Source organism: Mercurialis annua, linkage group LG3 (assembly GCF_937616625.2).
Source record: "Mercurialis annua linkage group LG3, ddMerAnnu1.2, whole genome shotgun sequence".
Taxonomy (NCBI): Eukaryota; Viridiplantae; Streptophyta; class Magnoliopsida; order Malpighiales; family Euphorbiaceae; genus Mercurialis; species Mercurialis annua.
The window spans coordinates 59,221,239-59,248,684 of NC_065572.1; the positions used below are offsets into that span (position 1 = coordinate 59,221,239).

Sequence of the window (27,446 nt, forward strand, 5' to 3'; positions counted from 1 at the left end):
GAAAATACCTCACCATTTTAATATTTTTATTTTTTTTACTCTAACACCTATTTATATTATAATTATATCTCCAATATAAAAATCAATAGCAAGTTAATTCTAAAAAATATATTGTTAATATTAAAAAGTAATTAGTATTTTTAAATTATGAAACTAACAATGTTGAAAATATTAAAAGTAAGTTTCCTTTTTGACCGACACATTTAAAGATCCCCAGAATTGCTTCCCTCAGGGAGATAAAAAAATTATCAAACATTGGCAACTTCATGTTATTGAACATGTCCACACTTCTCTACGGGGTAGCTTAACATTAAAAAGGAGGCTGCCATTACATATCATATCATGCCAAATCTTGCTCAGGTTTCCTATACTTTGCCTGCTAGAATTTCTATTTTACAATTCATGGTACATGTAAGATGCTCAAAATTCAAAATTGGGAATTATTCACTAGCTTGACGAATTTCGTCAGCAGTGTGGATCAAAGAATCATCTTCAACTGTTGCTCAATAAATAACACTACAACAATGTGAACCTCTTTGGTAATATCTCAGAAGTTCTTTAGTATCTTCTCACTTGAGACTCCATCTGCCAACAGAATTGATGTTACTTCCTGTAAAACAGACAGCCAAAAAGTTAGTGCCATCCCTTGCATAATATTAGAATTGTTGTTCGCAAATTCACTGAACAAGTTATAGTTAGGAAGTATATGCACATTTAGATTTATTCTTCACATTCAGTTTTTCCCGCTGAATAAAATAGCTTGCTTGAGAATGTAACAAGAGATGGTCGGAAAAATTACTCGTAAGTTCTCTTTCAGAGTAAAATTCTATGACTATAATTCAGCCCCTGCTAAAACTTAGAACAAATTGTTCAAATGGATGTTTAGTGTTGACCCTCTACTCCTTGGATAGCAGAAAACAAAATTGCACAAAATATTATCACGGTTGTTCAGAAACACTGTTTGAGCCGTATTATTTGAATCTATCAATTGCTATTTAATTCACCTTCTAATGATGCATGATAACATTACTTTAATGAGAAATTGTTGACCCTTGGCATACTATGTTGTTGTAAGATCATATATGCTTCAAAAGAAAAATAAGAAACATAAAATGCATCTTGATGTTAAATTTCTATACTTTATGTGATATTAGACGTAAGATTGCCGGAGCATACATCTTAGTGATCCTACTATTGGATTTTTTCTTTCTTTCATAAAAGAACTAGAGTCAATAATGGTTTGCTGAGCCTGAATTCATGCACCTATTGAAATGAGAGCATAAAAACTTAAGACATCATTTTTTGCCTAGAACTGCCAAGATTAAGAGTTGGACATTTGAGATACTTGTTTATAAATTGGCCTGCAACTTCAAAAGATCACGCTACGACAGAATAAGTTCGTGGAAAGATGACTCGGCATAAATCCTTCTACCAGAATGTGGTGAGGAATAACGACAGCAACACAGAAGGACAATTTACATAGGACTATCCATATCAGATAAAAATTTATTGCTTCGTCAATGAATTAGACAAAAGTGGAAACCAGAATTATACATTAGCAGCATTGGAATCTCAAACCTTCACCCGACATGTTAAACGAGTTGCCACCTTAAAAGAGATAGTCCTAAACAGACAAAAGTATGCTTTTTCAATGTATTAAATTGTAGAGCAGTAAAAAATAAATGAGCTTTCTGATAGAGGTGGTCTTTTTCACAGGGGCAGTTCTAATTAACGGTACGATATAGACTGCTAGCATATACTTTGGGACATAATTGGTAGATGGTCCAAGTGTTCATGCAATTATCTAGCCATTATCAGTTGAACATAATACGTTATGGATTAGCAACTAGTAAACAAAGCCGAAACAAATATCAGTAACAAACCTCCGCCATCTGTTTCTGCCCACAAAGCACAGCACCAGTGGCTATAGGATTATCAATCTGCTTGGCTCCGGAAAAAGCAGCCTGGGGAAGAGCGACAAATGGTGTAAAAACACATTACTGGCAATCAATTCTTACGACAACTTCAAAAAGATACACGATGTCAAAAAAAAGAACTACCTGTACATAGCCAGTTTCACCAGTCCAAGAATCATCAGGCTGTGAAAGTACTGGAACAATAGTAACACCGGAAGACTCCCAATCCTTAAACCTATCCTATTATAAGACCAGGAACCGTAACTTTCAGAATCTAACTTGCACAATTGAAATGATAGCACATAAAATGAATCAAATTCAATTAAAAAAAACACCTGATAAGCCATTCTCGTCAGGTTCCTCGCCCCATAATACAGCCTAACATCAGACCTTCTATCAGCACTAAACCCCGACTCTATCAATGATCGAATTGGACTGCAAATTTTGATTTTCAAAATAATCAATTAACTCGCGCTTTTAATATAACAAAAAAACATAACTAAAACATCACTAATTAAATTTTACCTAATTCCAGATCCCGTAGCGAAAATCAGGACCGTCGAATACTTCTCAGGCGGCGAGATGCGATCTAAATCAAAACCGTTACCCATGGCTTGAGTTAACTCGACCACATCGCCTTTCCTCAAACCGCACAACAGCTCAGCGGTTGAGCCGGGAACCGTTTTCACTAGAAATTCAAACGCGCCTTTAGCGGCGACGAACGAAGGCGGCGACGCTATAGCTAGGAAAGAAGGTTTCTCGTAATCAGGGACGCGGAGCTGGAGGTACTGGCCGGGGCGAGTATGGGAGGATACAATATCAGGAGAGTCGGAGACGTCGATTGTTATATGGAAGAGAGATTCTGCAGCGGGTTCGATTAGAGAGAGCGGCGCGTGTGACCAGACGGTTGTGTCTTGACGAACGGCTGCAGCTGCGACGGAGGCGAGACGGCGTTTGTTGAGGCGGAGGGGAGTTAGGCGGCGGAGGAAAGACATGGGGAGGGTATTGTAGGCATGGGGAAGAGAAGGGGAGGTTAGAGAGAGGGGGGAGGGGGGCAGAGTAAGGCTAGGCATGCTCTTTGATTTTAAGTTATTGGACAGAGAGAGAGAGTCGTCCGGTCCAAGACGGTGGCGGCGCTTTAGGTGGCAATATGAGTCGACAACGTGTTATTTATACGACACCGTTTTCACTTTTATCCTGTAAAAGATATTTCGGCCACATGTTAATAGCGTTTCGGCTTCATCTTCATTTTTCTTTTTCTTTTTTTTTAGAAAGAATCTTCATTTTTCTTTTAATCGACTGTTATAATTCATTTTTTTTTTTGAATTCAATTTTTTTTTTGAGATTTTTTTTTTTTTTGAATTCATTATAGTTCATCTAATACCAACAATAAAATTGTATTTGGTGATTGGGTTTCAGAAACAAAGTCTGGCATGGAGATGGATCATTCAAACAACAAAAATAGCAGCTATAGAAAAGAGGCAAAACGAAGGCATTCAGACAAAACTGAGTTCATTGATAATCTTTTAAGGAAAAAATATACATGTCCGCCTTCCTTTTTTCCCCTTATTAACAAGAAAAAAGAGGGGGTTTTGGTCGGACATTCCCCATACTTGTCCTCCTCTTTTCAAATTCTGCAATAACATTAACCCAAAAAATAAAAAACTGATAATCCGACGCAAATTTCATCTCAAAACAAAAAATCAATATCCTGCTGTTGCTGGCTCTACCAGCATCTCCTAGATTATTTTTGATTTTCGCAATTATCAGTACAAGGGAACACAAAAGACTGCTCGGTATATATGTTTAAGCTGCCAAATCCCTGGCAATCTTCTCAGCCTTGGCAATGACTTCCTCAATGCCTCCAACCATGTAGAATGACTGTTCTGAGAGGTCGTCGTATTTCCCGTCCAACACTCCCTGACAATAACCACAAACCAACTTCGTTAAAATCAGGTACCCATGTTCTTATAATTCAAGAGATTACGCTTTTTTTCACAGATTGAAGCTGTTCAAGCTGATGCTAGTTTTAAGTATGATCAGTCAGCTACTAAAGTATTGAATCAATCAACCAAGCTTAACTTCATCAACCAGTGTCCGTACGAAAACATTGACAATGAAGAAATAAGAAATATAGGCCTCATGCAATGCACAACATGTTTTATATAAATCTCAAAACAGTCAGCACCTAGATGTATCCCCAAGTTCCAACATAATGAACAAAAGAGTTGCAAATAGACAGGCCAACATAAACATCAACAGTCAACATCCATTCAATATTTTGATCTTTAATGAGCATTTCACCACTATAATTCCTCAAATTAAAAAGTATATAATGAGAAATCAAGGTGCGTGAGGGAAAGGTACGAGATTTTCTATCTTAAATTCTAGAGCTAAGAATATAGTGAAGTACCTGGAAACTGGCAACGTTTTCTTTCAACTCGACATACTTGCCAGGGGCACCAGTGAAAACTTCAGCAACATGGAACGGCTGGCTCAAAAACTTCTGAATTTTACGTGCACGGGCAACTGTCAATTTGTCATCTTCACTGAGCTCGTCCATTCCCAAAATGGCAATAATATCTTGAAGATTCTTGTAATTCTGGAGAACCTTCTGCACTCCACGAGCAGTATTGTAGTGGTCCTCACCCAGAATATGAGGAGAGAGCATACGGGATGTAGAATCTAGAGGATCCACAGCAGGATAGATACCCAGCTCAGAAATCTGCTCCAATAAACGGCCGATAAGTTTCGAAAAAATAAAATATAAATGGTGAACGTTCTCCTAACATTATAATATACGAGTTATAATTATACCTGTCGTGACAACACAGTGGTGGCATCCAAGTGAGCAAAGGTCGTGGCAGGAGCAGGATCAGTCAAGTCATCAGCAGGCACATAAATAGCTTGTACAGAAGTAATGGAACCTTTCTTAGTCGTTGTAATACGCTCTTGGAGACCTCCAAGATCGGTAGCCAAAGTAGGTTGGTAACCGACAGCAGATGGAATACGACCAAGCAAAGCAGACACCTCAGAGTTTGCCTGTTCAGCAGAAAACTTGTAACATTAGCTGTGTAAAACAACAGACAAAGATTAGTTCAGATAGTATTGACATGCAAAGTACCTGGGTGAAGCGGAAAATATTATCAATAAAGAGAAGCACATCTTGTCCTTCAGCATCACGGAAGTGCTCTGCAACAGTTAGCCCGGTAAGACCAACACGGGCACGAGCACCAGGGGGCTCATTCATTTGACCATAAACAAGGGCACACTTGCTTTCAGCCTACATAAAAAAGGCACAAAATATAAGTACGATAAATTTAATATATCAACATATATACTCTTACAGAAACGATCAAACAGTAAATTTTATTGACCTGCTTTTCCCCTAGCTTAATGACACCACTCTCCATCATTTCCCTGTACAAGTCATTACCCTCACGGGTTCGCTCTCCAACACCAGCAAACACTGAGAAACCACCTGAACACACAAAATCCAACAAATGTTCAACAAAAAGGACAGTAATAAGTGCATAAACCACAACTGAATTGTCAGGTTATAAGTTATAACGAACCATGAGCTTTGGCAACGTTGTTAATAAGCTCCATAATAAGCACAGTTTTTCCGACACCAGCACCACCAAACAATCCAATCTTTCCTCCCCTTTGGTATGGTGCAAGGAGATCAACAACCTGTAGGTAGTACATACAAAGCAAGGTTTCTTTTTACACACGAGTAAAGCAAACAAATAAATTTCAAATAATATCACAAGCTGAAGTAAAAAAGAATCAGCAATAAACAAAACAAAACCACCTTACGTAATAAAAAAAGTAGGTAAAATACCTTAATACCAGTTACAAGAATCTCTTGCTCAGTAGCTTGGTCAACAAAAGAAGGAGCTTCTCTATGAATTGGCAAGTAATGGTCGGTCTCTGATAAGAACCACCAAACAAAATTTTCAAAATTTAAACACAAACAGCCATCAAAAACAACAGTTACTCAAGCGTAAAAGATTCAGTAGATATCTTACTGACGTCTCCCCTATGATCAATTGGTTCTCCAATAACATTTATAATACGACCAAGTGTAGCCCTACCCACAGGCACCTAATCAAATCAAAAATCATCACACAAAATCAGATCTAACCTAATACAGTTCAAACATTATAAATCTATAACATCAGATCAGATCAAATTGAGTGACTTACAGTGATAGGAGAGCCAGTATTAAGGACTTTTTGTCCTCTAACAAGACCTTCAGTACCGTCCATAGCAATAGTCCTAACCATATTCTCCCCCAAATGTTGAGCCACTTCAAGAACTAACCTAATCGAATTATCCATCACTTCAAGTGCCGTCAAAATCGGCGGCAATCCTTCGTCGAATCTCACATCCACCACAGCTCCGATCACCTGACACACCTGTCCGATCGCGCCTTTTCCGGTGAACTCATCGGTGATTTTCCCAGCGCCGCTACCTAGCTTATCCGACGACGGAGATGCCGATACTTGCGTTGTTGGCGCAGGCGCAGCGGCGGCTGCTGCCGATGTGGCGTACTCCGATGTGCGGGTTAGGAGGTAGCCATAGGGAGACGCGCAGCGCGTGGAGATAGGTGAGGGAGTGGGAGTAGGGTTGGAGAACGGCGATTTGGAGATAGATCGGCGAGTTGATGATCGGAGAAGAGAGGATAAGAGTCTGCGTGAAGCCATAGGTTAGGGCTTCAGTATAGAGAGAGAGATGAAAATGATTTGTTAGGGTTTGTGAAATGAAAAACTTTACTGTATAGGCGTTTTAAATGTACGCAGATTAGATCTGGTTTATTTTGTTTTTTACTTTTTACTGTTTTACTGTGGTTTCTTACTGCTATTCTTTAAATAGAATTACTATAATCTTCTGTAATATCCACCAATAGCGGTAGAGCACGTCGTCTTTTGAAATAAACGGTGTCGTATGAATGTATATGCAAGCAATGTAAAGACACCTGGCTCCACTGGAGAAATAAATGTATGATTTGACGTTAAAGTGCAAGAATCATACGGTGTCGTTGCGGGAATGGTTGAGTAGTCAAAGACAATATTCACCTTGTAGCGATGGCTATAAGTCAGCGCTGTTGAGACTGAACTACCCTTGTTTTATTTATTTTGTTGGGTTTAGAAATTTGAATTAGTCAGATTTGGAGAAAGATTATGAGAAATAATAGGCCCCATGAAAAAGAATAATTTGGGAAAACTATTATATGTATACTTCTATTGGATGATCGAAATATATCAATGTAAAGAAAGTGTACTAAAACAGTTAAATATACTCCCTCCGTCCCAGAGGCGGAACCAGGACTCCAATTTAAAAAGGTCGAAATTTTTACATTAAATTATTTAAAAAAAATCAAACGGCTCTAATAAGGTGTAAATCTGTAAAAAAAAAGGTTGTTATAAGGGCGGTTTCTAGGATTTTTAATATTTGGGTGCGTAGAGGTGTGCAAACGGTATTTCAGTTCGGTTCGGAAGTCAAATTAGTAAAACCGGTCGGTTATCGGTGGTTGTAAACTTAAAACCAAACCATCATTTTTTTCACTCAAAACCGATATTTTTTACTACCGAAATTTTTAGTCGGTTTGCTGCAGTTTTCGGTTTTATAAATCGATTTTGGGCCTTTAAATGGGCTTTGCCAATTAATAATATTTTAGAGTATAATTATGAAATATAACTAAGCTGTGTATCCAAAAGTAATTAAATATGCAATATAACTATTGTTACACTTTTAAGGATATATCAAAATATATATAATTAGTCTTCATGTTGATAAAACCAAATGTAAATTTAGTATATTGCTTACAGTATGAACTGATAATAATAACCAAAAAAATTAATAAGTCTCAACATAGAAGTAGCAACAAAAATAGCAACTGCAATCAGTTTTTACATACATAAATAAAGTCTGATAAGCTTCAATCAATATATGTAGCCAAGCAAAAAATTGGCCTACTGTAAACTGTAAAGTTGCCACTGCAATCAATTGATCCAAAAATGGTTCAATAATTAGAAGTTTAATGCTCTGAAACTGTTCGATGAAATGCCTAGAAGAAAAGTATTCATCTGGGCTGTTTTATTTCTGGCTTGTTTGTCCTTGTTGGCATTAGTTGAAGTTAGCACCTCCATTTTAACGAATTAGGGTCTATTTGAAATATAATTTAAAAATGAATGATTATTTTAAACTTTTTTTTAAGTAAAAAGAGGTTAATTTAATACTTGAGGGTACAATTGAAACATAAAACCTCAAACTAGGGTAAAATTGGAAATATTCCTACGTCGGGGTATAATTGCAAAAAGAGCTAAAGGTGAGGGGGGCTTGAGTGATTAAGCCTAAATAAAACAGTAAAGTCTGAGAGTTTTTCTTCGACTAGGGTTAAAAAGCACACGTATATATAGAGAAGAATTATGATTTTATTTTTAAAGTTAATCTTCCATTATATATTTTATTTTATTTAATTATCATGTTTACTATAAAATTAACTTCTAGTCATACTCATTTATTCTATTTAATTATTTTATTTGCTTTAAGGTTAACATTTAGTCGTATCCGTTTATTTTATTTTTATTATTATAATAAGGGGTGTAAACGAACCGAGCCGTTCGCGAGCAGCTCGGTGTTCGGCTCGATAAGAGCTCGGTTCATGTTCGTTCGTATTTTAAACGAACCGAGCTCGATCTTGATTTTATGTTCGTTAATATAAACGAGCCGAACATGAACATAGTGGTGTTCGGCTCGTTTACGTTCACTAACAGCTCGAATAAGAGTTCGTAAACAAGCTCGTGAGCAAACTCGATTAATAGTTCGTGAACGAACTCGCATATAGTTCACAAACAAGCTCGTTTAGAAACTCGATTAGGTGTTCGCGAACTAATTCATATTTAAATTAATTTATATAATTATGATTCTAATTTATTCAGCTTATATTCGTGAACGAGCTCGATTAGTTTGTTTTTAATTTATTCAGCTCGTATTCATGTTGGTTCGTCTAACAGCTCGTGTTCGTTCGTTTATCCGCTAAACGAGCGGGCTCGCAAACGAGCTCGTTTAGTACTTATCGAGATCGTTCGTGAGCTCGTTCACGAACTTGTTCGTTTAACGGCTAAACGAACGAACACGAGCTGAACATGAACGAACATGAACACTATAAAATATAAACGAACCGAACATGAACACTCCGTTCAAAGCTCGATTGAACATGTACCGAACATGAACACCTTGTTCGCTAAACTAGCCGAACATGAACAGTCCAAAGCTCGGCTCGGCTCGATTCATTTATACCCCTATTATAATTATTTTTATGGATGTTATACTACAAATGTTGAATAGTTATAAGGCCCACAAGTGGCAACTGAACAAATACAGAGTCTATTCAACAAGTCAAACAGGACAACCGAAGCACAAAACCAACCAACCTAACGACATAATTTATTAAAAAAAGTAAAAAAAATACCTGATTTGATGGTCTTGGTTCAAACAACAGCTTTAAAACGAGTTTGGAAGTCGGAGGCGCCTCCAAGGATAAAATTTTTTTATGTGGACGGGGTTGCATAATACTGTTCCATCATTATCTTTTCTTGCCTCTCGCAAAATTATCTTGAATGATAATTTGAGTTGTGGAATTTGTGGAAAAATTGAGACTCAAAATCATATTTTCATTCAGTGTAGTTATACTAAAACAATTTGGTACGAAGTTTTTGAAAAGATGGATTTATCTTGAGTTTTACCATCTACCTTTGAGGAAATTAATTTTATTTCAATGGATAACAACTATTCCAAATGGGGGATGTACAAAGTTTGGACTACGACTTGGATGATCTTTATTTGGAAAATTTGAAAGTGTCGCAATAAAAGAATATTTCAGCATAAGGGTTCGTCTTCGGCAAAAGTTATTTTTCGATGTGTTCATAGTGTAGCTTTTTACTACAAATGTAAACATCCTTTTTTTATTTACTCCGGATTAGATTTGTATAGAACTTCAGACATTATTTTTCTTTCTTAGCTTGTATTTTTCTTCCTCAGAGTCGTAGCCTTAAATGGCATAAACTATGTGAGTAGTGGACTTTTCCCACTTCTTGTGGCTTTTAATAAAACTTTTATTTATAAACAAAAGTTGAGATTTTAATTATTTTTAAAATTTCGAATTTCGAATTTTCAATTTTCAATTATTAATCTATGAAAATTAATTTTCAATTTTTAATCAATTTTCAATTTTCAATTTTCAATTTTCAATTTTCAATTTTCAATTTCCTACATTAGAAAGACGATCTTATCATTACAGGGATGCAAATATTCAAAGCAACTAAAATTAAAGGTCATATAACATTTTTTTACTTGGACAAATTCAAACATTGCCATTTATCTTTAAAAATATTCAAATAAGTCTTTAGTGAATATTTAATTAGATATATAATTATTTAATTTTTAAAATTAAATTTAAAACCGACACGTATCAACCTTCGACTCCAAATCCGCCACCGGTCCCACTCCCACCGCTGTTTGTCTTCCTCACGAAAGATGAGCAGATCTGCTCGTCTTTCGTGGAAGACAAGCTACGACTGGTCCGAGAGTGAAGCGAAGGTGAGTTCGAGGCAGGCAACAACAGAGTCGGGGGAGTTTTATTTACTTAATTTGTATAAGATAATTTAAATTAGTTTTTGATTTTGTGGAGAAGGTAATTTTCTTGTTTAATTTATAACATCAAAAAATATTTAGAATATTTAATAAATATGAAGAGTTCATTTTGAATGTTATTCGAATGAAAAGAGTTCAATTTGATACTTGAGGGTGGAATTGAAAACAATTAAACAACGTTGGAGTGTAATGTACCGATATACAACGTTAGAGTGCAATTAAAAAAAATAAAGGTCGATTATTTTTAAGACTATTAGCTAAATAATACTAAAATATACTAACACAGATAAGAGCATCTCCAATGAAATGTTATTTTTTATGTTAAATTTAGCATAGAAAAGTAATAAAATGCTATAATTAGCACATCATTCTAATTTTTTTCTCCAATGTGAAAGGCTGAAAATAATTGTTATAATTATTTACTAGGAAAAATATATTTTAATTATATTAATTATTTTTATTTGATAATTTTTTTATTATATATTTTAAATAAAAGTTAAAGTAATATTGTTTTTGATAAAATGAGTTTCTAAATAAAATTTATTAAAAACTTGATGAACTATATAATATTAATATTTTTATTTATTATATTAGTATATGGTCTACTATTAAAAAATAAATTCATCGAGATTGTGAGATTATAAAGAAACGCAAAATTTAAAATGAAGAAAAGTAAATAAAAGTTTAAATAATAAATGCAAAAAGATAATTGCAGTACAATTAAAATTAATAATAAATATTTATTAGATGTTGTAATTTAGCATATGATATAGTCAGCGCTAAATTTAGTACAAATTATAACACTATATTGAAGTTGTATTTTAATATTTAATGCTAAATTATAACGTTAGTTTTAATATATGTACCTCAAATTTTATTTCTAATTTATAATAAGATTTTAATTAGTGAAATATTTGGCAGAAGTTTAATTTTGTTATCATTGGTTAATTGGAAATTATAATCCAATTAGGATTAATACTCCTAATGCTATATAGATTAATTACTCCATATAAATACACTATCTAATTCACCTTTTAGAGTACACTAAAACCGAACACACAATGTTGACATTGATGTGAATAAGGGGAAAAAGGAGTGTGTGTGATGTGAGGAATATGAGTTAATTAACCCTTTTGGGTTATTTCTTGTAAAGAGTTAAACATCTTGTGGTTTTTTTTCTTATAAAGGCATATTTATTAGAGATGTTCTCTATTTGGTAAATCTCCACCAATTTTGACTCCTTTTGTTAATTAATGGATAGCTTGATTTTTCGCCTGTGTATGTATGCTTTAATATTAAACCACGTAAATCTCTTGTGTTAATTTTTTTTATTTTGCTATCTTGTCATTTGTTATCAAATCCATAATTAAATACCTACTAAATGGTTTTGATTCCGCTGCGCATACGAATCGGTCACGACAATTGTTACCAAAGATTCGGTATAAATATTACAACAATTGGTATCAGAGCCAATTTGGTTTTTAGATTTAATTTTGAATTATGATTATTATGACAAAATTGTTATTTGGAGGATTTCGCAATTTGAAGGCGAAATTACTTGACACAAAAAAATATATTTGGATATAGAGAACCTACCAATTTTATGAAAATTCTTAAAGATATTTTTGTGTTGGATATCAATATGCTACTTTAAACTATAAAGAAGAAAGATATGACTTTTCTATAAACACGTAATTTGAGGATTTTATAGTCTTTGTAAGATGAATGATTGAGATAATCTCTTTATACTCTCATGAAACTCTATAAGTGATTTGGATCTAATAATTATTTTTAAGAGTTTGTTAAAGGAAGAGTTTGTTTGGGCATAGTTAGATTTTGATAAATCATATGACATTGCGAAAGAGATTTTATTTTGAATAAGTAGCAATCTTAGACACAAGATGGATTACAATGTTTGTAATTCGGAACGACGTCATATTGGATCGCTCATGAGTCAATTTATTTGGATCGGAAAAATATTTTCTAATTCTGAAATTTATGCATATTCAGGTTGTTCATATCACATATGTGCCAATTTCTTTTTGGTTTTCCAACTACAATTGAGTTAATAGCGGAGTGTAGTTATGTGCAACAGTCAATACATGCAGAATTTTTGATATTTGTTCAGTTAAGGGTAAGATGCATAATGAGGCGGTTAAAACAATAAAGAATGTTCAACACGATTTCTATGTACACATGTCCGGTATCTCAATATATAAAATTACGAGTTTTATGGATATTTGGCAATGAAGTGAGAGTGGATGTTTCACTTGTGATGTATGCTCATTGAGTTGGTCAACTTATGAAGATTAAGGGATATGCTACGACCTCAACATTTATTTTTTGATTTAATCATTATAGCCTACTAACGACGGTTGTTTATGGTATCAGTTTTAAGACAACAAAAGTCGAAGATTCGTGAAATTTTAATAAATATACACGAAGATAGTAAATCTTCAGGTCATTTCAGTTTCAGCAAGTTCAAGACGTTCTTGAAACTTATATGATCCTCCTCAAAAAACCTCTTTTGGAATTAGCTCAGTTTGGAATTAAATCGAGAAGGTGGAGCACAACAGTAGTTTATTAGAGAATTAGAGTCAAGGTGGAGATTGTTCGAATAATGCCTACAATTCTATATCTAATGTGTATTATGATTCTAATTAGTAAAGTATTTTGGAAAAGGATAAATTTATTATCATTGGCTAATTAGGAAGTTTAACCCAATTAGAATTAATACTCCTAATGCTATATAGATTATTTGCTTCCTATAAATACATTACCTTGTTCACCTTTTAGAGTACATCAAAACAAACACACAATGTAAACATTGATGTGAATAAAGGGAAAAGTGGGTGTATGTGATGTGAGGAATATAAGTTAATCGTAACTCTTTTGGGTTACTTCTTGTAAAGAGTTAAACACTTTGTGGGTTTTTCTTTTAAGATCATATTTATTAGATATGTTCTCTATTTGGTGATTCTCCACCAATTTTGTATTCTTTTTGATGATTAGTGGATGGCTCGATTCTTTCGCTGTGGATGTACGCTTTAATGCCGAACCATGTAAGTTTTTTGTGTTATTTCTTTATTTTGCTATATTGTTATTTGTAAGCAAATTCATAATTATATACCTACTGAATGGTTCCATTCCGCTACGCATACCAATCTGGTTATGAATCGGTCATGACAATTGGTATCAAAGATTCAACAATCGATATTAATGTTACCATAGTTTGTTTTTATAAAATGAGTTATTTTAAATAAAAAATTATTAAAATAATCGATGAATTATTTAAAAATAATTTTTTTTATTTATTATATTAATATATGGTCTACTATTAAAAAAATTCATTCATCGAGATTGTAAGATTATAAAGAAATGCAAAATTTCAAATGAGAAAAGTAAAAAAAAGTTTAAATAATAAATACAAAAAAATAACTGCAGTAAAATTATAGTTAATAATAAATTTATGTTGGATGTTGTATTTTAGCATATGCTATAATTAGTGTTAAATTTAGCACAAATTATAGCATCGTATTGACGTCATATTTTAAGATCTAATGCTAAATTATAATATCAGCACTTTATTTTAACACTTTATTGGACATGCTTTGTCAAATTGCAAATTGTCAACATTTTTTTATATATATTAAACACAAAATTGTGCATGATGGAAAGTGATTAATTTTTTAGATCTTTTTCTTTAATTCCCTCTTTATTGTCTTTTCTTTATAGTTTTGAAATCTTAAAAGTTAACCAGGTACCTAATTTGAAATCAAGAAATGATAGACGATAGGAGTGTAAATGAACCGAGTCGAGTCAAACCGAGTTTAGAGTGTTCATATTCGGCTCGTTTAGCGAACAAGGTGTTCATATTCGGTTCATGTTCAGTCGAACTTTGAACGGATTGATCATGTTCGGTTCGTTTAGATTTTATAGTGTTCATGTTCAGCTCGTGTTCAGCTTGTGTTCGTTCGTTTAGCCGCTAAACAAACGAGTTCGCAAACAAGCCTGATAAGTACTAAGCGAGCTCATTTACGAACAAGTTTGAAAAGTACTAAACGAGCTCGTTCGTGAGCCCGTTCGTTTAGCGGCTAAACGAACGAACATGAACTCAACTTGTGTAACCATTAAACAAACGAATACGAATACGAGCTGAATAAATTAAAAACAGTACCTAAAAACGAAGAAAATAGTGAGAGTTTGAGTAAGAGGCGACACATTAGATTTAGGATTACTGGTTTTAATTTTAGACTTTTAAATTTTAGTATATATCAAATTTACTTTTAGGGTTATGAGTTTTTAACTTTTCTTATATCAAAACTACATAGTTTTGATAGAATATACCAAAACTGTGTAATTTTGTTTACTCTATGTAATTTTTAAGATTATTTCAGATAATTATATAATTTAATTTAAATATGGTTTAGTTCGCGAACACCTAATCGAGTATAAAAACGAGATTGTTTGTGGACTATATACCAGCTCCTTCACAAACTCTTATTGGAGCTCGTCCATGAACTTGTTCACGAACTCTTATTCGAGATCGTTCACAAACTACTTATCGAGTTATTCGTGAACGTAAACGAGCCGAACACGTATTAGCAAATATAAAATCTAGCTCGAATTTGGTTCGTTTAGAATACGAAGAAACACGAATCGAGCTCTTATCAAGACGAATAGTGAGCCACTCGCGAGCAACTCAGTTGATTTACAAGTCAGATGATATAGCGCGGCGAGAAATTAACTACTACATAAACATCACAAACAGAGGCGCTCACATGCAATTTTCGGATCATCGAATTTAATTTTTTAATTTTTTTTTATATATAGTTATTTCATATTCGATTTGATGAATTTGACGAGTTTAAAAAAATTATACAATTGTTATATCCTATTTCCTAGTGCATAATGTAAAAATCAATATTTTTATGAGGTTACAAAAACAATTATATATACAATTTTCCTCTTCATTTTACTTTATGGCTGAATATTAGTCCATGCTTCCGCTGTCTCTAACTCGTTCTATTGCTTTTCTTGCCTGAAAGAAGGATTAACAAGGTTAGCAATTAACATACTATATTAAAGTACGAATTTTGGAATTCAATAAATTTGGGTTGGATGGCTTCAAAATTAAATGTTTTGATATAAAAATTATCAATATTTTTCAATATAGAACTTAAAGTACCATCCTCGTTCAAAGTTCATAACACCTAAACTGAATTGGAACATTTGTTGTAATAATTGAAGAGAGCGATGGTCGTGTATGTGGTTATTCTCAGTATAATATAGCAACCCATTTAAAAGTGTATATACACATAATAAAATTTATTGGCTAGATCAAGTTTTTTTATATATATCTCTCGTAGAACTCATTCATTTTAAACTGTAAAATTTCATTGATAAAAGAGTGATCCACCTTATACTGAGTCTAGTCAAGAATTTTCCATTACTGAAAAACAGAAAATTCTAATAAAGTAGGCTCATAGTAGACTAATCTCACATAAGTGAACTCCGCTGTATAAGTGAAAAATTTGTGTGACTGTTTATAAAAAGGTTTAAATGCATAAAAAATTACAAACTTTCGCGTGTTTTTGGTATTTAACGTGAACTTTTAATTTGTGGTATACAAATATATGAACTTTCAAAATTTTGCAATAATGACACCGACACCGTTTTGGATGTAAAATAGCGCCGTTTTAGATATAAAACGACACTATGTTGAATAAAAAAATACAAATGTGATACATAATTGTAAAATTGGAAAATTCATATTAAATATCCAAAATTAAAAATTCATGCTAAATTTTAAAAACACGCGAAAGTTGCTGATTCTTGATGCATTAAACCTTATAAAAATTAGGGTTGGATAAGACATTTTCTGAAAACCTACCTCTTGATCCTAGTCGGTGAATACATTGATCATAATAAGTGCCACAGTTTGCACTAAAAGTCCACATATAATTCCCATCCATAGCCCCTGACCATAATAATTCCACCATCCTATTTAGTACACTGAAATTTTTGAAGGGCACATGTAATTTATCACAGGATGAAAAAAAATGAAGAGAAATAGACTTACCATACCTCCAATTTTCTAGACAAAAGCAAACAACAAAGCACAAGGAATTGCCACAGCATAGTAAGCCCCGAGGTTAATACAAGCACACATATTTTGCCATCCACATCCTCTAGCAGCCCCTGTATTAATTGCTCTAAACATGAGATATTCATAAGGTTAAATACAAATTAATTCAAAAAAATATAAAATATAGTGTATTATGCAATTTTAAAATAAATTTTAAATTTTTACTATTAAAAATACAAACTTATATTTTTTTTACAATATAATGAACATTCGGGCAATCTATGTTGATTGATCGTCAAATGTTTTGGATTTGACGTCTCACATCTACACCAATTGATCGGATATTTAATCGGTCACTTGAATTGAAAAAAATAAAAGTTTGTATTGCAAAAATTAAAAGTTCGTGTTGAAAATTACAAAACATGTTATAATTTATTAATTTATTAGTATTTAAGCATATTCTGCAACATGGTTAAATTAATTGTCACATTGTTATAAAATTTAATAAAAAGAAGAAGATGTTAAAATTACCTGATAGTACACATTGAAATCCATCCAAGAAATCTGAAATTGCTAGTAAAGGCAACATATTTGCAACATAGTTGATCACTTGTTCTTCATTACTGTAGAGTTTTCCCCATACATTTCGAGCCAAAATGGTTATAGTTCCAACAACTAACCCCTCAGAGAGTGCCATTATGATCATCACCTGCAGAGCTAACCGTGCAGCTTGTGGACGCCCTGCACCCAGTTCATTTGACACTCTTATACTGATATAATTAAAAATGTTAAGGAATAACGAAGAAAATTTCAGTAACCATTCTTAACAACATATTCTCCCAGCATGACATCTAATTTTAATTTATAGCTAAATGATGTATAAATTATAGTTTAAATTAAAATAATAAAATATCCTCTATTAATAAAGGTGACATTGCAGTTATGTAAATATCAACCTGATAAAAAGATTATCTTTTAATTCTACTCAGTACACATCATATGGGAGTTCATATGGCAACCGTAAGACTTTGACATAAATGCCATATGGGTGCTACATGCCAACCCATCTCCTAATTTATAAAAAAATCTATATACTATATTCTAAAACTGAAGTTGAAAATCCTATACATTGTACAGTGCGTTGTAAACCTTGTGGCTACAAAGGTTCGAATTTTAGTTGATTGAGGGTAAGGTCAAATGTGCAAGTTGTGCATGTAAATCTTAATAATTCATTTATTTATTCATTAATCCAAAAAGTCCAGATGCATATATTGGTGTTGGGGCCAAATTTTCACTTGCCATGCATGAGTCATTGTAATTTCATAAATGTTTTCAACTCTCATGTCCCATCTCACATACATTATTACTAATTCTTACACAGCGGGTTCATATTTTTTTTCATTGCCAAAACTTTTCTTCACCTCGAATAACACACTTTAACAATACAAATAAAAAAATTTAATTCTTTGAAAGGGGCCACTTGATTCAATAGTTTTTTCCAACTACCATGAACTATTGTTATAAGAGATGTATATTGAATTTCCCCTAATATTAATGTGCACAAGTCCAATTGCATAACAAGACAACAATAAATGTAGATGTCCTCTATATCTCTAAGCCTATAGGCTAACCTGTAAAATATATAATTGGAGAAATGAAATATAACTTCAGCAACCGTGAATCAAGGATGGCCTTTCCTTTATGTTTACTGACATTAACTGTCCTTTTTGGCGTAGTCTTTTCCTTTCTCATTTCCTGAGATAAAAAAGAATTGCTTTCCTTCACACCCAACAATACCTTCCCATTTCAAGTATAAATTGGTCAGTTTTCTAGTGTGCATCACACAACTCTGCAAATTGCGGTTAGTTTTTTTTTAATTATTTCAATTTCTTAGTATATTGTCTCCATTCTCATAAACTTATTTTTCGTAGATTTCTCTACCAATACGCGCATAGCTCATACAAGGTAATATTTTTAAAATTTATTAACCATTATGCATGTAAGTGCATTTGTATCAGTAAACAGGCTTAACGTTATGTGTTTAAGAGTAATTATCCCAATCAATTCGCCAACTTTTCCATCTCATCTTCATTCTACCAATTTTTGAAAAAAAATCTATGTCAGTCAAGATAATAATGAACGTTATAGCTTTCGTATGGGTTTGGCTGAATAACGGTATTCAGTTAAGACAATAATCTAACCGTTCAAGAAAACAAAACTATGGCAATCCAGAGCCAATAGCGACATATTTCTTAGTACATGTAAGTGCTCTTCTATAAAATAAGTTTTTTTCCTCTGAAAAAGCGATTCTATTGTCTTTTAACAATTTTGATGTCTTGTCTTTATGTGACAAGTGTTCTATGTTAATTGTTGTCAATTATTAGCCATTACTATTTCAAGAGGAGTGAGGTTGGTTGAGTAGGGAATCTGTCTTGTGTTTTGTGCTTTCTCTGAAGTGGCTTTACAAGTGGACCAGTACATGTTCATCATTTACATGCAAACTTAACCAAAGTTTGTATATTTCCAGCTAATTTTGATACGTGATTTTTTTCGATTCTTTCTGGTAATTTGCTATGGCTTCGTCTGGGAAAACGTTCAATGGGGAGAAGCTTTCATATCTATATTCTCGAGCTACTCTTGAGGAGGAGGAAGAGGGGGGCTTAGAGATCTTAGAGGATGAAGAAGGTGTTATTGAGAGTGGTTACAATTGGTGTCTGGTGGGAAGAGTGATGACAGAAAAACCAATAAATTTCACCATTTTACAACAGGTGTTGTCTGGAGTCTGGAAACCGGTCATGGGAGTGGCTATCGAGAGGGTTGAGGCAAATCTGTTTCAATTCAAGTTTTATCATGAATTAGATATGCGAAGGGTGATAGATGACGGACCGTGGACGTTTGAGCATTGTTTACTTATTACTAGAAGACTTCAAATCAGAGATATTCCTTCGGAGTTGAGTTTATGGAAGGTGGACTTTTGGGTTCATGTTCTTGACGTTCCAAAAGGTTATGCCACAGAAAGGGTCGGGGAGAATGTGGCGAATTATTTGGGTACTTTTGTCGATTGTGATCTTACAGCGGTGAAAGGTACGGGAATGAAATCTTTTCGGATTCGAGTTAGTCTTGATGTCCGTCTACCATTAAAGCGTAGAATGAAGTTACGAAGAGGAGGTGGTAATTGGAGTTGGATTAATTTCCAATATGAACGCTTGCCTATGTTTTGCCTATGTTGTGGGATTATAGGCCATTCTGAGAAATTTTGTGCAAAGTATTTTGAGAATCCTATTCCGAAGGAGTTCTTACCTTATGGGTTGAGTATGCGGGTTGATATGAGGAAGAAAGTTGTGAATACTGGCGATAGATATTTGCGTCCTACGAGCCCTGCTAGGGTTTCTAACGAGGAAGACGATGCTGATGTGGCAATTTTGAAAGGAAAGATGGAAGCAAATCTGGTTATTTCAAATTCAGCTCAGATTTTGGAAATCAAGAAATCTGAAGTAATTAGGAAAGATTGTGGAGAAGGTAGTGCGTATCCCTTGATTGGTGGAGGGTTTCAAAAATCAAGTAGCTTTCCTGATAAGAGTAAGTCGACTAAGTCAGGTGAGGGAGTAGATGAGTTGACTCTGGATTCTAAAAGAAGGAGAAGTGAGGTGGGCTTCGGAAAAGAAAGGGTAACTAATGGGCCTGATTTTCATGAAGATTCTATGATTATCGACCCATCAAATAACTGTCCGGTGGGTTCTGGGGTCCAGACCCACCAAGTATTATGAGTATCTTAGCATGGAATTGTCGTGGGTTGGCCAGTCCACGGACAATTCGATACTTGAAAAACTTGGTCAAAACTAGAAAGCCAAGTTTCATTTTCATGAGTGAAACTATGATCTCTTCTAGTCGTATTAATGTTCTGAGAGCTGCTTTGGATTTTGAGGAAGGTTTTTCAGTTTGTAGTGTTGGTAGAAAAGGAGGGTTAGCTCTCATGTGGAGGGATTCTTGTTCGGTGGAGGTTAACGATTCTTGTGCTAGTTATATTGACGTTACAGTTACTGATAGGAGTATTTTACTCCTATAATTAGGGTCGATTTTACTCGGTTTTTATCACGTTTAGTAATAATTTTATACATTATTTGGCATTTTTATGTTTGATGGTGTTTGTTAATGTTTCAGTAGAAATAAGGTGAAAATCGAGTATTTAAAGCTAATTTATGGTGGATTAAGCGTTGGAGTAAAAGCATAGCTTGCGGACGAAGGAATTAACGTCGTAAAGGAAAGGATTATGAAGTCTCGAACGAAACTTGTGCAGTAAAGAGCTGTTCCCGTTCGAAAAACACTATTCTCGAACGGGAACCATGAAGAATGGCTTGAGTCTCGAACGAGAAAGCCATTCTCGAACGAGACCCAAGTGAAATGGTGAAGGTACGTTCGAAACCAAGGATGGGCAAACGAGAATTTTCTCTCGGTTAAAGCTTTTTCGAACGAGAAGCCAAGGTACGTACGAGAACCATGAAGAATTCAGGCATGTCTCGAACGGGAAAGAGAGGTACGAACGAGAAAGAGGTGAAATTTGCCTAATCAGAATTGGACTTGGACTTAATCTCCTTTTACGACTACAACCGAAACTCCTATTTCAAATTCGATTCGTCAATCGACTTAGAAGATTCCAGAGCTTCCTCCTCTATATAAAGACCTTGTAATAAACTAGTTTGAGGATATAGAATACATTAGTTTTATTTTCATTCTTTTAAAATAGCGTTTTAGCTTCTGTTTCTCAGCAGTTTATAAGTAGTTTATTATTAGTTTCTGCAAAGAACGATTGTGAAGATTTCAAGTTTAATCTAGACGATTCTTCCGAAATTGACAACTCCGGTATTTATTGTTCTAATTATGTTTAATTCTTCATCTTCTTCTTTGTTTAATTTAAGCTTAAGCATGTGTAACTAAATCCTTTGTTCGGGGATTGATATGAACACTTAGATTAGTTTTCGAATTGGATTAGGATTTATTAAGTGAGTAAAATTGTGTTTTAATTACTAGGATTAATGCTTGAATTGATTTGATCACTTAGTTCATGATTTTTTGTTTAATTAACTAATTGAGAGATTGTTAATTAAATAGACATAGGTAATTAAAAACTTAGAGGAAAACACCGTGAGAGCGGGTTGGAATTTAGGTAGTCGTTGAGTTTGCTTCATAATTACAATTTAGTTATTTAATTCAGTTTTAATATTGTGAGAGCAAGTTAATAATTGATTAGCTAATTTGGTTGTGATTTTATTTGAATCTTTGAGGCTTGAGAGAGCGGGATTCGGTGCATTAGAATAGCTTGATTTATAATAAAATCACTAGATCAGTTTTGATCCATTCTTTTACTAGTTTATTTGGAATTATCAATCCTTGAGCTTTTTATCATTATTGTTTAAACCTCAATTTACTTGTTTAAATTCAGATTTTTAGTTTAATTACTTGAAGTTGAATTAAGTTAGATTTTATTTAGATTACATAAATCCATTTATTTTTCTACTAGCCAATTAAAGAATATTAGAAATTAGTTGTTTAATTCATTGTTCCTTGTGGGATCGATACTTGGTCTTCCAAGTTATATTACTTGCGCGATATCGTACACTTGTGATTATTTGCCAACAAGTTTTTGGCGCCGTTGCCGGGGAGCAATTGCGATTAAATTAATTAAAAGTATCTTATTCTTAGATTGAGTTAGTTATTTTTATACTTTGTGATTCTTGGATTTTACGTTGGTTTTCTTGTTTGTGTTTGCGCAGGAATTTTGGTTAGTATATGCCTAATACACGGCGTGCCAAAGAACCGCTAGAACCGTTTCAGTCAGATTTGACATCCTTCGAAAGAAGTATCCGAAAAACAGCGCGGAAATCCAAAACAATGGAGGACGACCGTAACCCTCCGTTGAATCACGAGGGGATTGTTCCACCACCACCACCACATGATGGCCTAGCTCTTAATAGGCCAAACGAGAGGGTTGCCCCTCTTCCCGAAAGACGTACCTTGGGTGAATTCTTCTTACCCAACGTGGACAACGCCAACTATGGATGTTTTGCACCTCCTATCCTCGCTAACAATTTTGAAATCAAGCCGGGAACGATTCAACTACTTGAGAGTCGTTGCCAATTTTATGGGTTGGAACGCGAGGATCCAAATGCCCATCTTTCAAAATTCACGGAGGTATGCAACACATTCAAAATGCATAATGTGACGGAGGATCAAATCAAGCTTCGTCTTTTTCCTTTCTCTTTGAGGGATAAGGCGAGGAATTGGATTCAATCACTTCCAAACACCTCAATCACAACATGGAAGCAATTGGCACAAGCTTTTCTCAATAAGTATTTCTCTATGGGTAAGACCGCGAGGATGACCAAGGAAATTATAGATTTTCTCCAATTACATGGTGAATCTCTATACCAAGCTTGGGAACGCTTCAAAGAGCTTCAAAGAAATTGTCCGCATCATCATTTAGGGAGGGAGCATCTTGTCTCTATTTTCTACAATGGTACCAATGAGGGTACACGGGCAACGATTGATGCGGCATCGGGAGGATCACTTATGAAGAAAACTTATGATGAGGCCAATAACTTGCTAGATGAACTCGCTACAAATAGTTGTTCTTGGTCAACCGAGCGGTTGAGGCAACCACCTCAAAAGGGAATAATGACCCTCGAGCAAACCCAAGAATTTGAAGCAATGAAAGCGAAGAATGCGACACTTCTAGCACAACTCGAGATGTACAAACAACAAGCAAATCAAAGGAATGCTCAACTTGCGGTAGTTCAAATGGGTTGCGAGACTTGTGATGGGCACGATCATTCGGGAATGGATTGCCCCGTCCTACATCAAAACTCAAATGAGCAAGTCAAATATATCAATGGGCAAAGGCAAGGCAATGACCCATATTCCAACACCTATAATCCGAGGTGGAGGAATCATCCTAACTTTTCGTGGAGGGAAAATTCGAGTCAAGCCAATGCCAACCCAAATATGGGAGGAGCAAATTTTCAAGGAGGAAACCGTGGTCCACAAAACCAAGGCAACTTCAACAACTACCGACCACAACACCCACCCGGTTTTCAAAATCGGAATACGGATGAGGGGAGCAAAATTGACAAGCTTATTGAGGAAGTTAGAACCGGTTTTAAGAACCAAGCTTCCGTCAATCACCATCTCGAGACTCAAATTTCTCAACTTGCCATCTCGCTTCAAAATAGAGCTCAAGGGGGTTTACCATCTACAACGGAATCAAATCCAAGAAAGCAAGTCAAAGCTATTGAACTCCGAAGCGGGAAAGAACTTGATGATCCACATGCAAGTAAAGAGAAAGCGATCGATCTAACAACGGGAACAAATGAGGAGGAAGTAACCGAACTTCCATATGTTAAACCGCCACCTCCTCCTCCATTTGTGCCGAAGGTCCCTTTCCCGGGACGATTGAAGAAGACGCCGGATAACCAAAAATTCCATAAATTTCTGGAAATTTTTAAGAAACTCCAAATCAATATAAGCTTTGCGGATGCTTTGCGTGAGATGCCTCAATACGCGAAGTTCCTCAAAGAAATCATAACGAAGAAAAGGAGTTGGGACGACAAAGGCACAATTTCCCTAACGGAAAATTGTAGCTCACTCATCCTTAGTGACTTGCCCACCAAGCATAAGGACCCAGGGAGTTTTACAATTCCATGCAAAATAGGCGATTTAAATTCAATTAATTGTCTATGTGATTTAGGGGCAAGTATCAATCTAATGCCTTTGCTTCTTTTCAGGGATATTTTTGGTGATCAAACTTTGAAGCAAACATCAATGATGCTTCAATTGGCGGACCACTCCCTAAAAAAGCCATACGGAGTGGTAGAAGATGTTCTAGTCAAAGTAGACAAATTCATCTTTCCGGTGAATTTTGTCGTACTTGACTATGCGGCGGATAAAACATGCCCTATGATTCTTGGGCGTCCTTTCATGAACACGGGGAGGGCATTGATAGATGTGCACGCCGAACGACTCACTTTGCGTATCGATGATGACAAAGTAGAGTTTGATATGAAAAGGATTATGCGCAACACTTTTGAGGAGGTGGAATGCATGAAACTGGATATGATTGATGGAATCGTGGAAGAACTTTTCCCGCTTTCAAAAGTCATATTCCATTCCGAGGAGACACAAGAAACTTCCGGGGAAGAATATTCCAAAGAAGATGAGCCGAAAGCCGAAAATTTGATTAGAAGAGAGAGCGTGACACCACCTTCTTCTATCTCTCTACCAAAGGTTGAGCCTAAAACGTTACCATCTCACTTACGGTATGCGTTTTTGGGCGACAACATGACACTTCCCATCATCATCTCAAACAACTTGTCGGAAACACAAGAAGCGAGAGTTGTCAAAATGGTGAAGCAACACATTTTGGCGATCGGTTGGCAAATTTCAGACATCCGAGGAATTAGTCCCTCGGTGGTCATGCACAAGATCCACCTAGAAAATGAGTCAAGAGCATCGGCTCAAAGACAACGACGTTTGAATCCAAATATGAAGGAGGTCGTGCACAAAGAGATAGTAAAACTTCTCGACGCCGGAATTATATACCCCATATCCGATAGTGCGTGGGTTAGTCCCATTCAATGCGTTCCAAAGAAAGGGGGGATGACGGTGATTGAAAACGAGAAGGGTGAGCAAATTTCCAATAGGACGGTAACGGGATGGCGTGTTTGTATTGACTACCGCAAGTTAAATACGGAGACGAGGAAGGACCATTTTCCATTACCATTTATTGATCAAATGTTGGAGCGGGTAGCGGGCCACACTTATTATTGTTTTCTCGATGGATATTCCGGGTACAATCAAATTCTTATCTTCCCGGATGACCAAGAGAAAACAACTTTCACATGTCCTTATGGAACGTTTGCTTATCGGAGGATGCCATTTGGTCTTTGTAATGCACCGGCAACATTTCAACGATGTATGACTTCCATCTTCGCCGATATGATTGAAGATATTATGGAGGTCTTCATGGATGATTTTTCGGTATTCGGGGACTCTTTTGAGATGTGCTTAAATAACCTTGAACGAGTGTTGGCCCGGTGTGAGGAGACCAATCTAGTCTTGAATTGGGAGAAGTGCCATTTCATGGTAGAGGAGGGAATTGTCTTGGGACATAAAATCTCCAAGGACGGCATTGAAGTAGATAGAGCAAAAACAGAAATCATCGAGAAATTACCACCACCAACTACCGTAAAAGGAGTTCGTGCCTTCTTAGGGCACGCCGGGTTTTATCGACGATTCATCAAAAATTTCTCTTCCATTGCTCGTCCTTTAACTAATTTGCTTGTTAAAGATATTCCTTATGAATTTACTAATGATGGCCTTGTTGCTTTTTCTAGGTTGAAGGAAGCCCTTATCTCGGCCCCAATTATCTCATCACCCGATTGGACTCTTCCTTTCGAACTCATGTGTGATGCAAGCGATATAGCACTTGGGTGCGTATTGGGGCAACAGAAGGAGAAAAAGCTTCATGTGATATACTATGCGAGCCGAACATTGGCGGGTGCTCAACTCAATTACACCACCACCGAAAAAGAGATGCTTGCGGTGGTGTTCGCATTGGATAAATTTCGGTCGTACTTACTTTGCTCTAAGGTTATCATCTATACGGACCATGCGGCCCTTCGATACCTTTTTGCAAAGCAAGATGCTAAACCGAGACTAATCCGATGGGTGCTTCTTATGCAAGAGTTTGACATCGAAATTCGCGACAAGAAAGGAACGGAGAACGTCGTCACCGACCACTTGTCAAGGTTAGAAATTCCGGAACCAATTATAAGTGGCGTAGAGATTAATGAAACGTTTCCGGATGAGATGTTGATGGTACTTTCGGACGTAGAAACGCCATGGTATGCGGATATCGCAAACTATTTATCTTCCGAAATAATGCCGCCGGACTTGACTTACCACCAAAGGAAGAAGTTCTTGAGCGATGCTAAACAGTTTCTATGGGAGGAACCGTACCTCTTCAAGGTGTGTGGAGATGGGATTTTGAGGAGATGTGTCCCACTACAAGAGATGATGCCTATACTTAGTCAATGCCATTCGTCGGACTATGCGGGTCACTATGGTACATCAAGGACCGCCGCTCGTGTGCTAGAGTGCGGATTCTTTTGGCCTACGCTATTTCGCGATGCAAAAGACTTTGTTAGTCATTGCGATCGATGCCAAAGAGTAGGGAACATATCTAAGAGAGCTGAGATGCCGCTTACCAACATTCAAGAGGTGGAACTTTTCGATGTGTGGGGAATAGACTTCATGGGTCCATTTCCTATGTCGTTTGGAAAGCAATACATATTGGTGTGCGTAGATTACGTTTCAAAATGGGTAGAGGCGGAAGCATTACCCACTAACGATGCCAAAGTAGTGTTGGATTTTCTCAAACGTTTGATGAATCGATACGGGACTCCTAGAGCAATAATAAGCGACGGTGGATCTCACTTTTGCAATAGGCAATTCGATGCCTTGATGCGGAAGTATAAAGTCTATCATCGGGTCGCTACTCCGTACCATCCTCAAACAAGCGGGCAAGTTGAAGTTTCTAACCGTGAGCTAAAACGAATTCTAGAAAAAACGGTTAATAACACAAGGAAATATTGGTCACTAAAACTAGATGATGCATTATGGGCATATCGTACTGCTTTTAAAACGCCCTTCGGAATGTCTCCATATCGTATTGTTTTTGGGAAAGCATGCCATCTTCCGGTGGAACTTGAACATAGAGCATATTGGGC

General features: G+C 35.5%; 3 protein-coding genes and 1 non-coding gene across 4 annotated transcripts; all 4 read right to left on the reverse strand.

Annotated features, from left to right (window-relative positions):
* Positions 1-219: 219 nt before the first annotated feature.
* On the reverse strand, positions 220-3,075 carry LOC126674741 (fruit protein pKIWI502). The gene is made up of 5 exons (XM_050369241.2): positions 2,442-3,075; positions 2,252-2,351; positions 2,061-2,156; positions 1,884-1,964; positions 220-610 (listed from the first exon to the last, which is right to left on the reverse strand). The coding sequence occupies exons 1-5, from the start codon at positions 2,987-2,989 to the stop codon at positions 548-550; spliced, it is 888 nt and encodes a 295-aa protein (XP_050225198.1). The 5' UTR covers positions 2,990-3,075; the 3' UTR covers positions 220-547.
* A 336-nt stretch (positions 3,076-3,411) lies between these two features.
* On the reverse strand, positions 3,412-6,686 carry LOC126674740 (ATP synthase subunit beta, mitochondrial). The gene is made up of 9 exons (XM_050369240.2): positions 6,125-6,686; positions 5,948-6,023; positions 5,761-5,849; positions 5,492-5,609; positions 5,294-5,397; positions 5,041-5,199; positions 4,734-4,958; positions 4,330-4,641; positions 3,412-3,836 (listed from the first exon to the last, which is right to left on the reverse strand). Exons 1-9 carry the CDS (start codon positions 6,623-6,625, stop codon positions 3,723-3,725), a joined length of 1,698 nt encoding a protein of 565 aa, XP_050225197.1. The 5' UTR covers positions 6,626-6,686; the 3' UTR covers positions 3,412-3,722.
* Positions 6,687-16,664: 9,978 nt separating this feature from the next.
* On the reverse strand, positions 16,665-19,152 carry LOC126672754 (protein DETOXIFICATION 16-like). The gene is made up of 4 exons (XM_050366707.2): positions 19,057-19,152; positions 18,341-18,420; positions 17,197-17,435; positions 16,665-16,778 (listed from the first exon to the last, which is right to left on the reverse strand). Exons 1-4 carry the CDS (start codon positions 19,150-19,152, stop codon positions 16,675-16,677), a joined length of 519 nt encoding a protein of 172 aa, XP_050222664.1. The 3' UTR covers positions 16,665-16,674.
* A 3,885-nt stretch (positions 19,153-23,037) lies between these two features.
* Positions 23,038-23,144, reverse strand: LOC126675978 (small nucleolar RNA R71). Its single transcript, XR_007640157.1, has one exon. It is a non-coding gene; the product is annotated as a small nucleolar RNA R71 (small nucleolar RNA).
* Positions 23,145-27,446: the final 4,302 nt, after the last annotated feature.

Excerpts from the sequence above, each read along its gene's own strand:
- LOC126674741 (XM_050369241.2), bottom strand. The coding sequence starts at position 2,989 with ATGCCTAGCCTTACTCTGCCCCCCTCCCCCCTCTCTCTAACCTCCCCT. Across the intron at positions 2,157-2,251 it reads TGACGAGAATGGCTTATCAG|GATAGGTTTAAGGATTGGGA; the intron begins GTGTTTTTTTTA and ends GTCTTATAATAG. Across the intron at positions 1,965-2,060 it reads GTGAAACTGGCTATGTACAG|GCTGCTTTTTCCGGAGCCAA; the intron begins GTAGTTCTTTTT and ends GCTCTTCCCCAG.
- LOC126674740 (XM_050369240.2), bottom strand. The coding sequence starts at position 6,625 with ATGGCTTCACGCAGACTCTTATCCTCTCTTCTCCGATCATCAACTCGC. Across the intron at positions 5,398-5,491 it reads CAACGTTGCCAAAGCTCATG|GTGGTTTCTCAGTGTTTGCT; the intron begins GTTCGTTATAAC and ends TTGTGTGTTCAG. Across the intron at positions 4,959-5,040 it reads ATATTTTCCGCTTCACCCAG|GCAAACTCTGAGGTGTCTGC; the intron begins GTACTTTGCATG and ends TCTGCTGAACAG.
- LOC126672754 (XM_050366707.2), bottom strand. The coding sequence starts at position 19,152 with ATGAACATGTACTGGTCCACTTGTAAAGCCACTTCAGAGAAAGCACAA. Across the intron at positions 18,421-19,056 it reads ACCTCACTCCTCTTGAAATA|GAAATGAGAAAGGAAAAGAC; the intron begins GTAATGGCTAAT and ends TTTTTATCTCAG. Across the intron at positions 16,779-17,196 it reads ATTTCAATGTGTACTATCAG|GGGCTGCTAGAGGATGTGGA; the intron begins GTAATTTTAACA and ends CAATTAATACAG.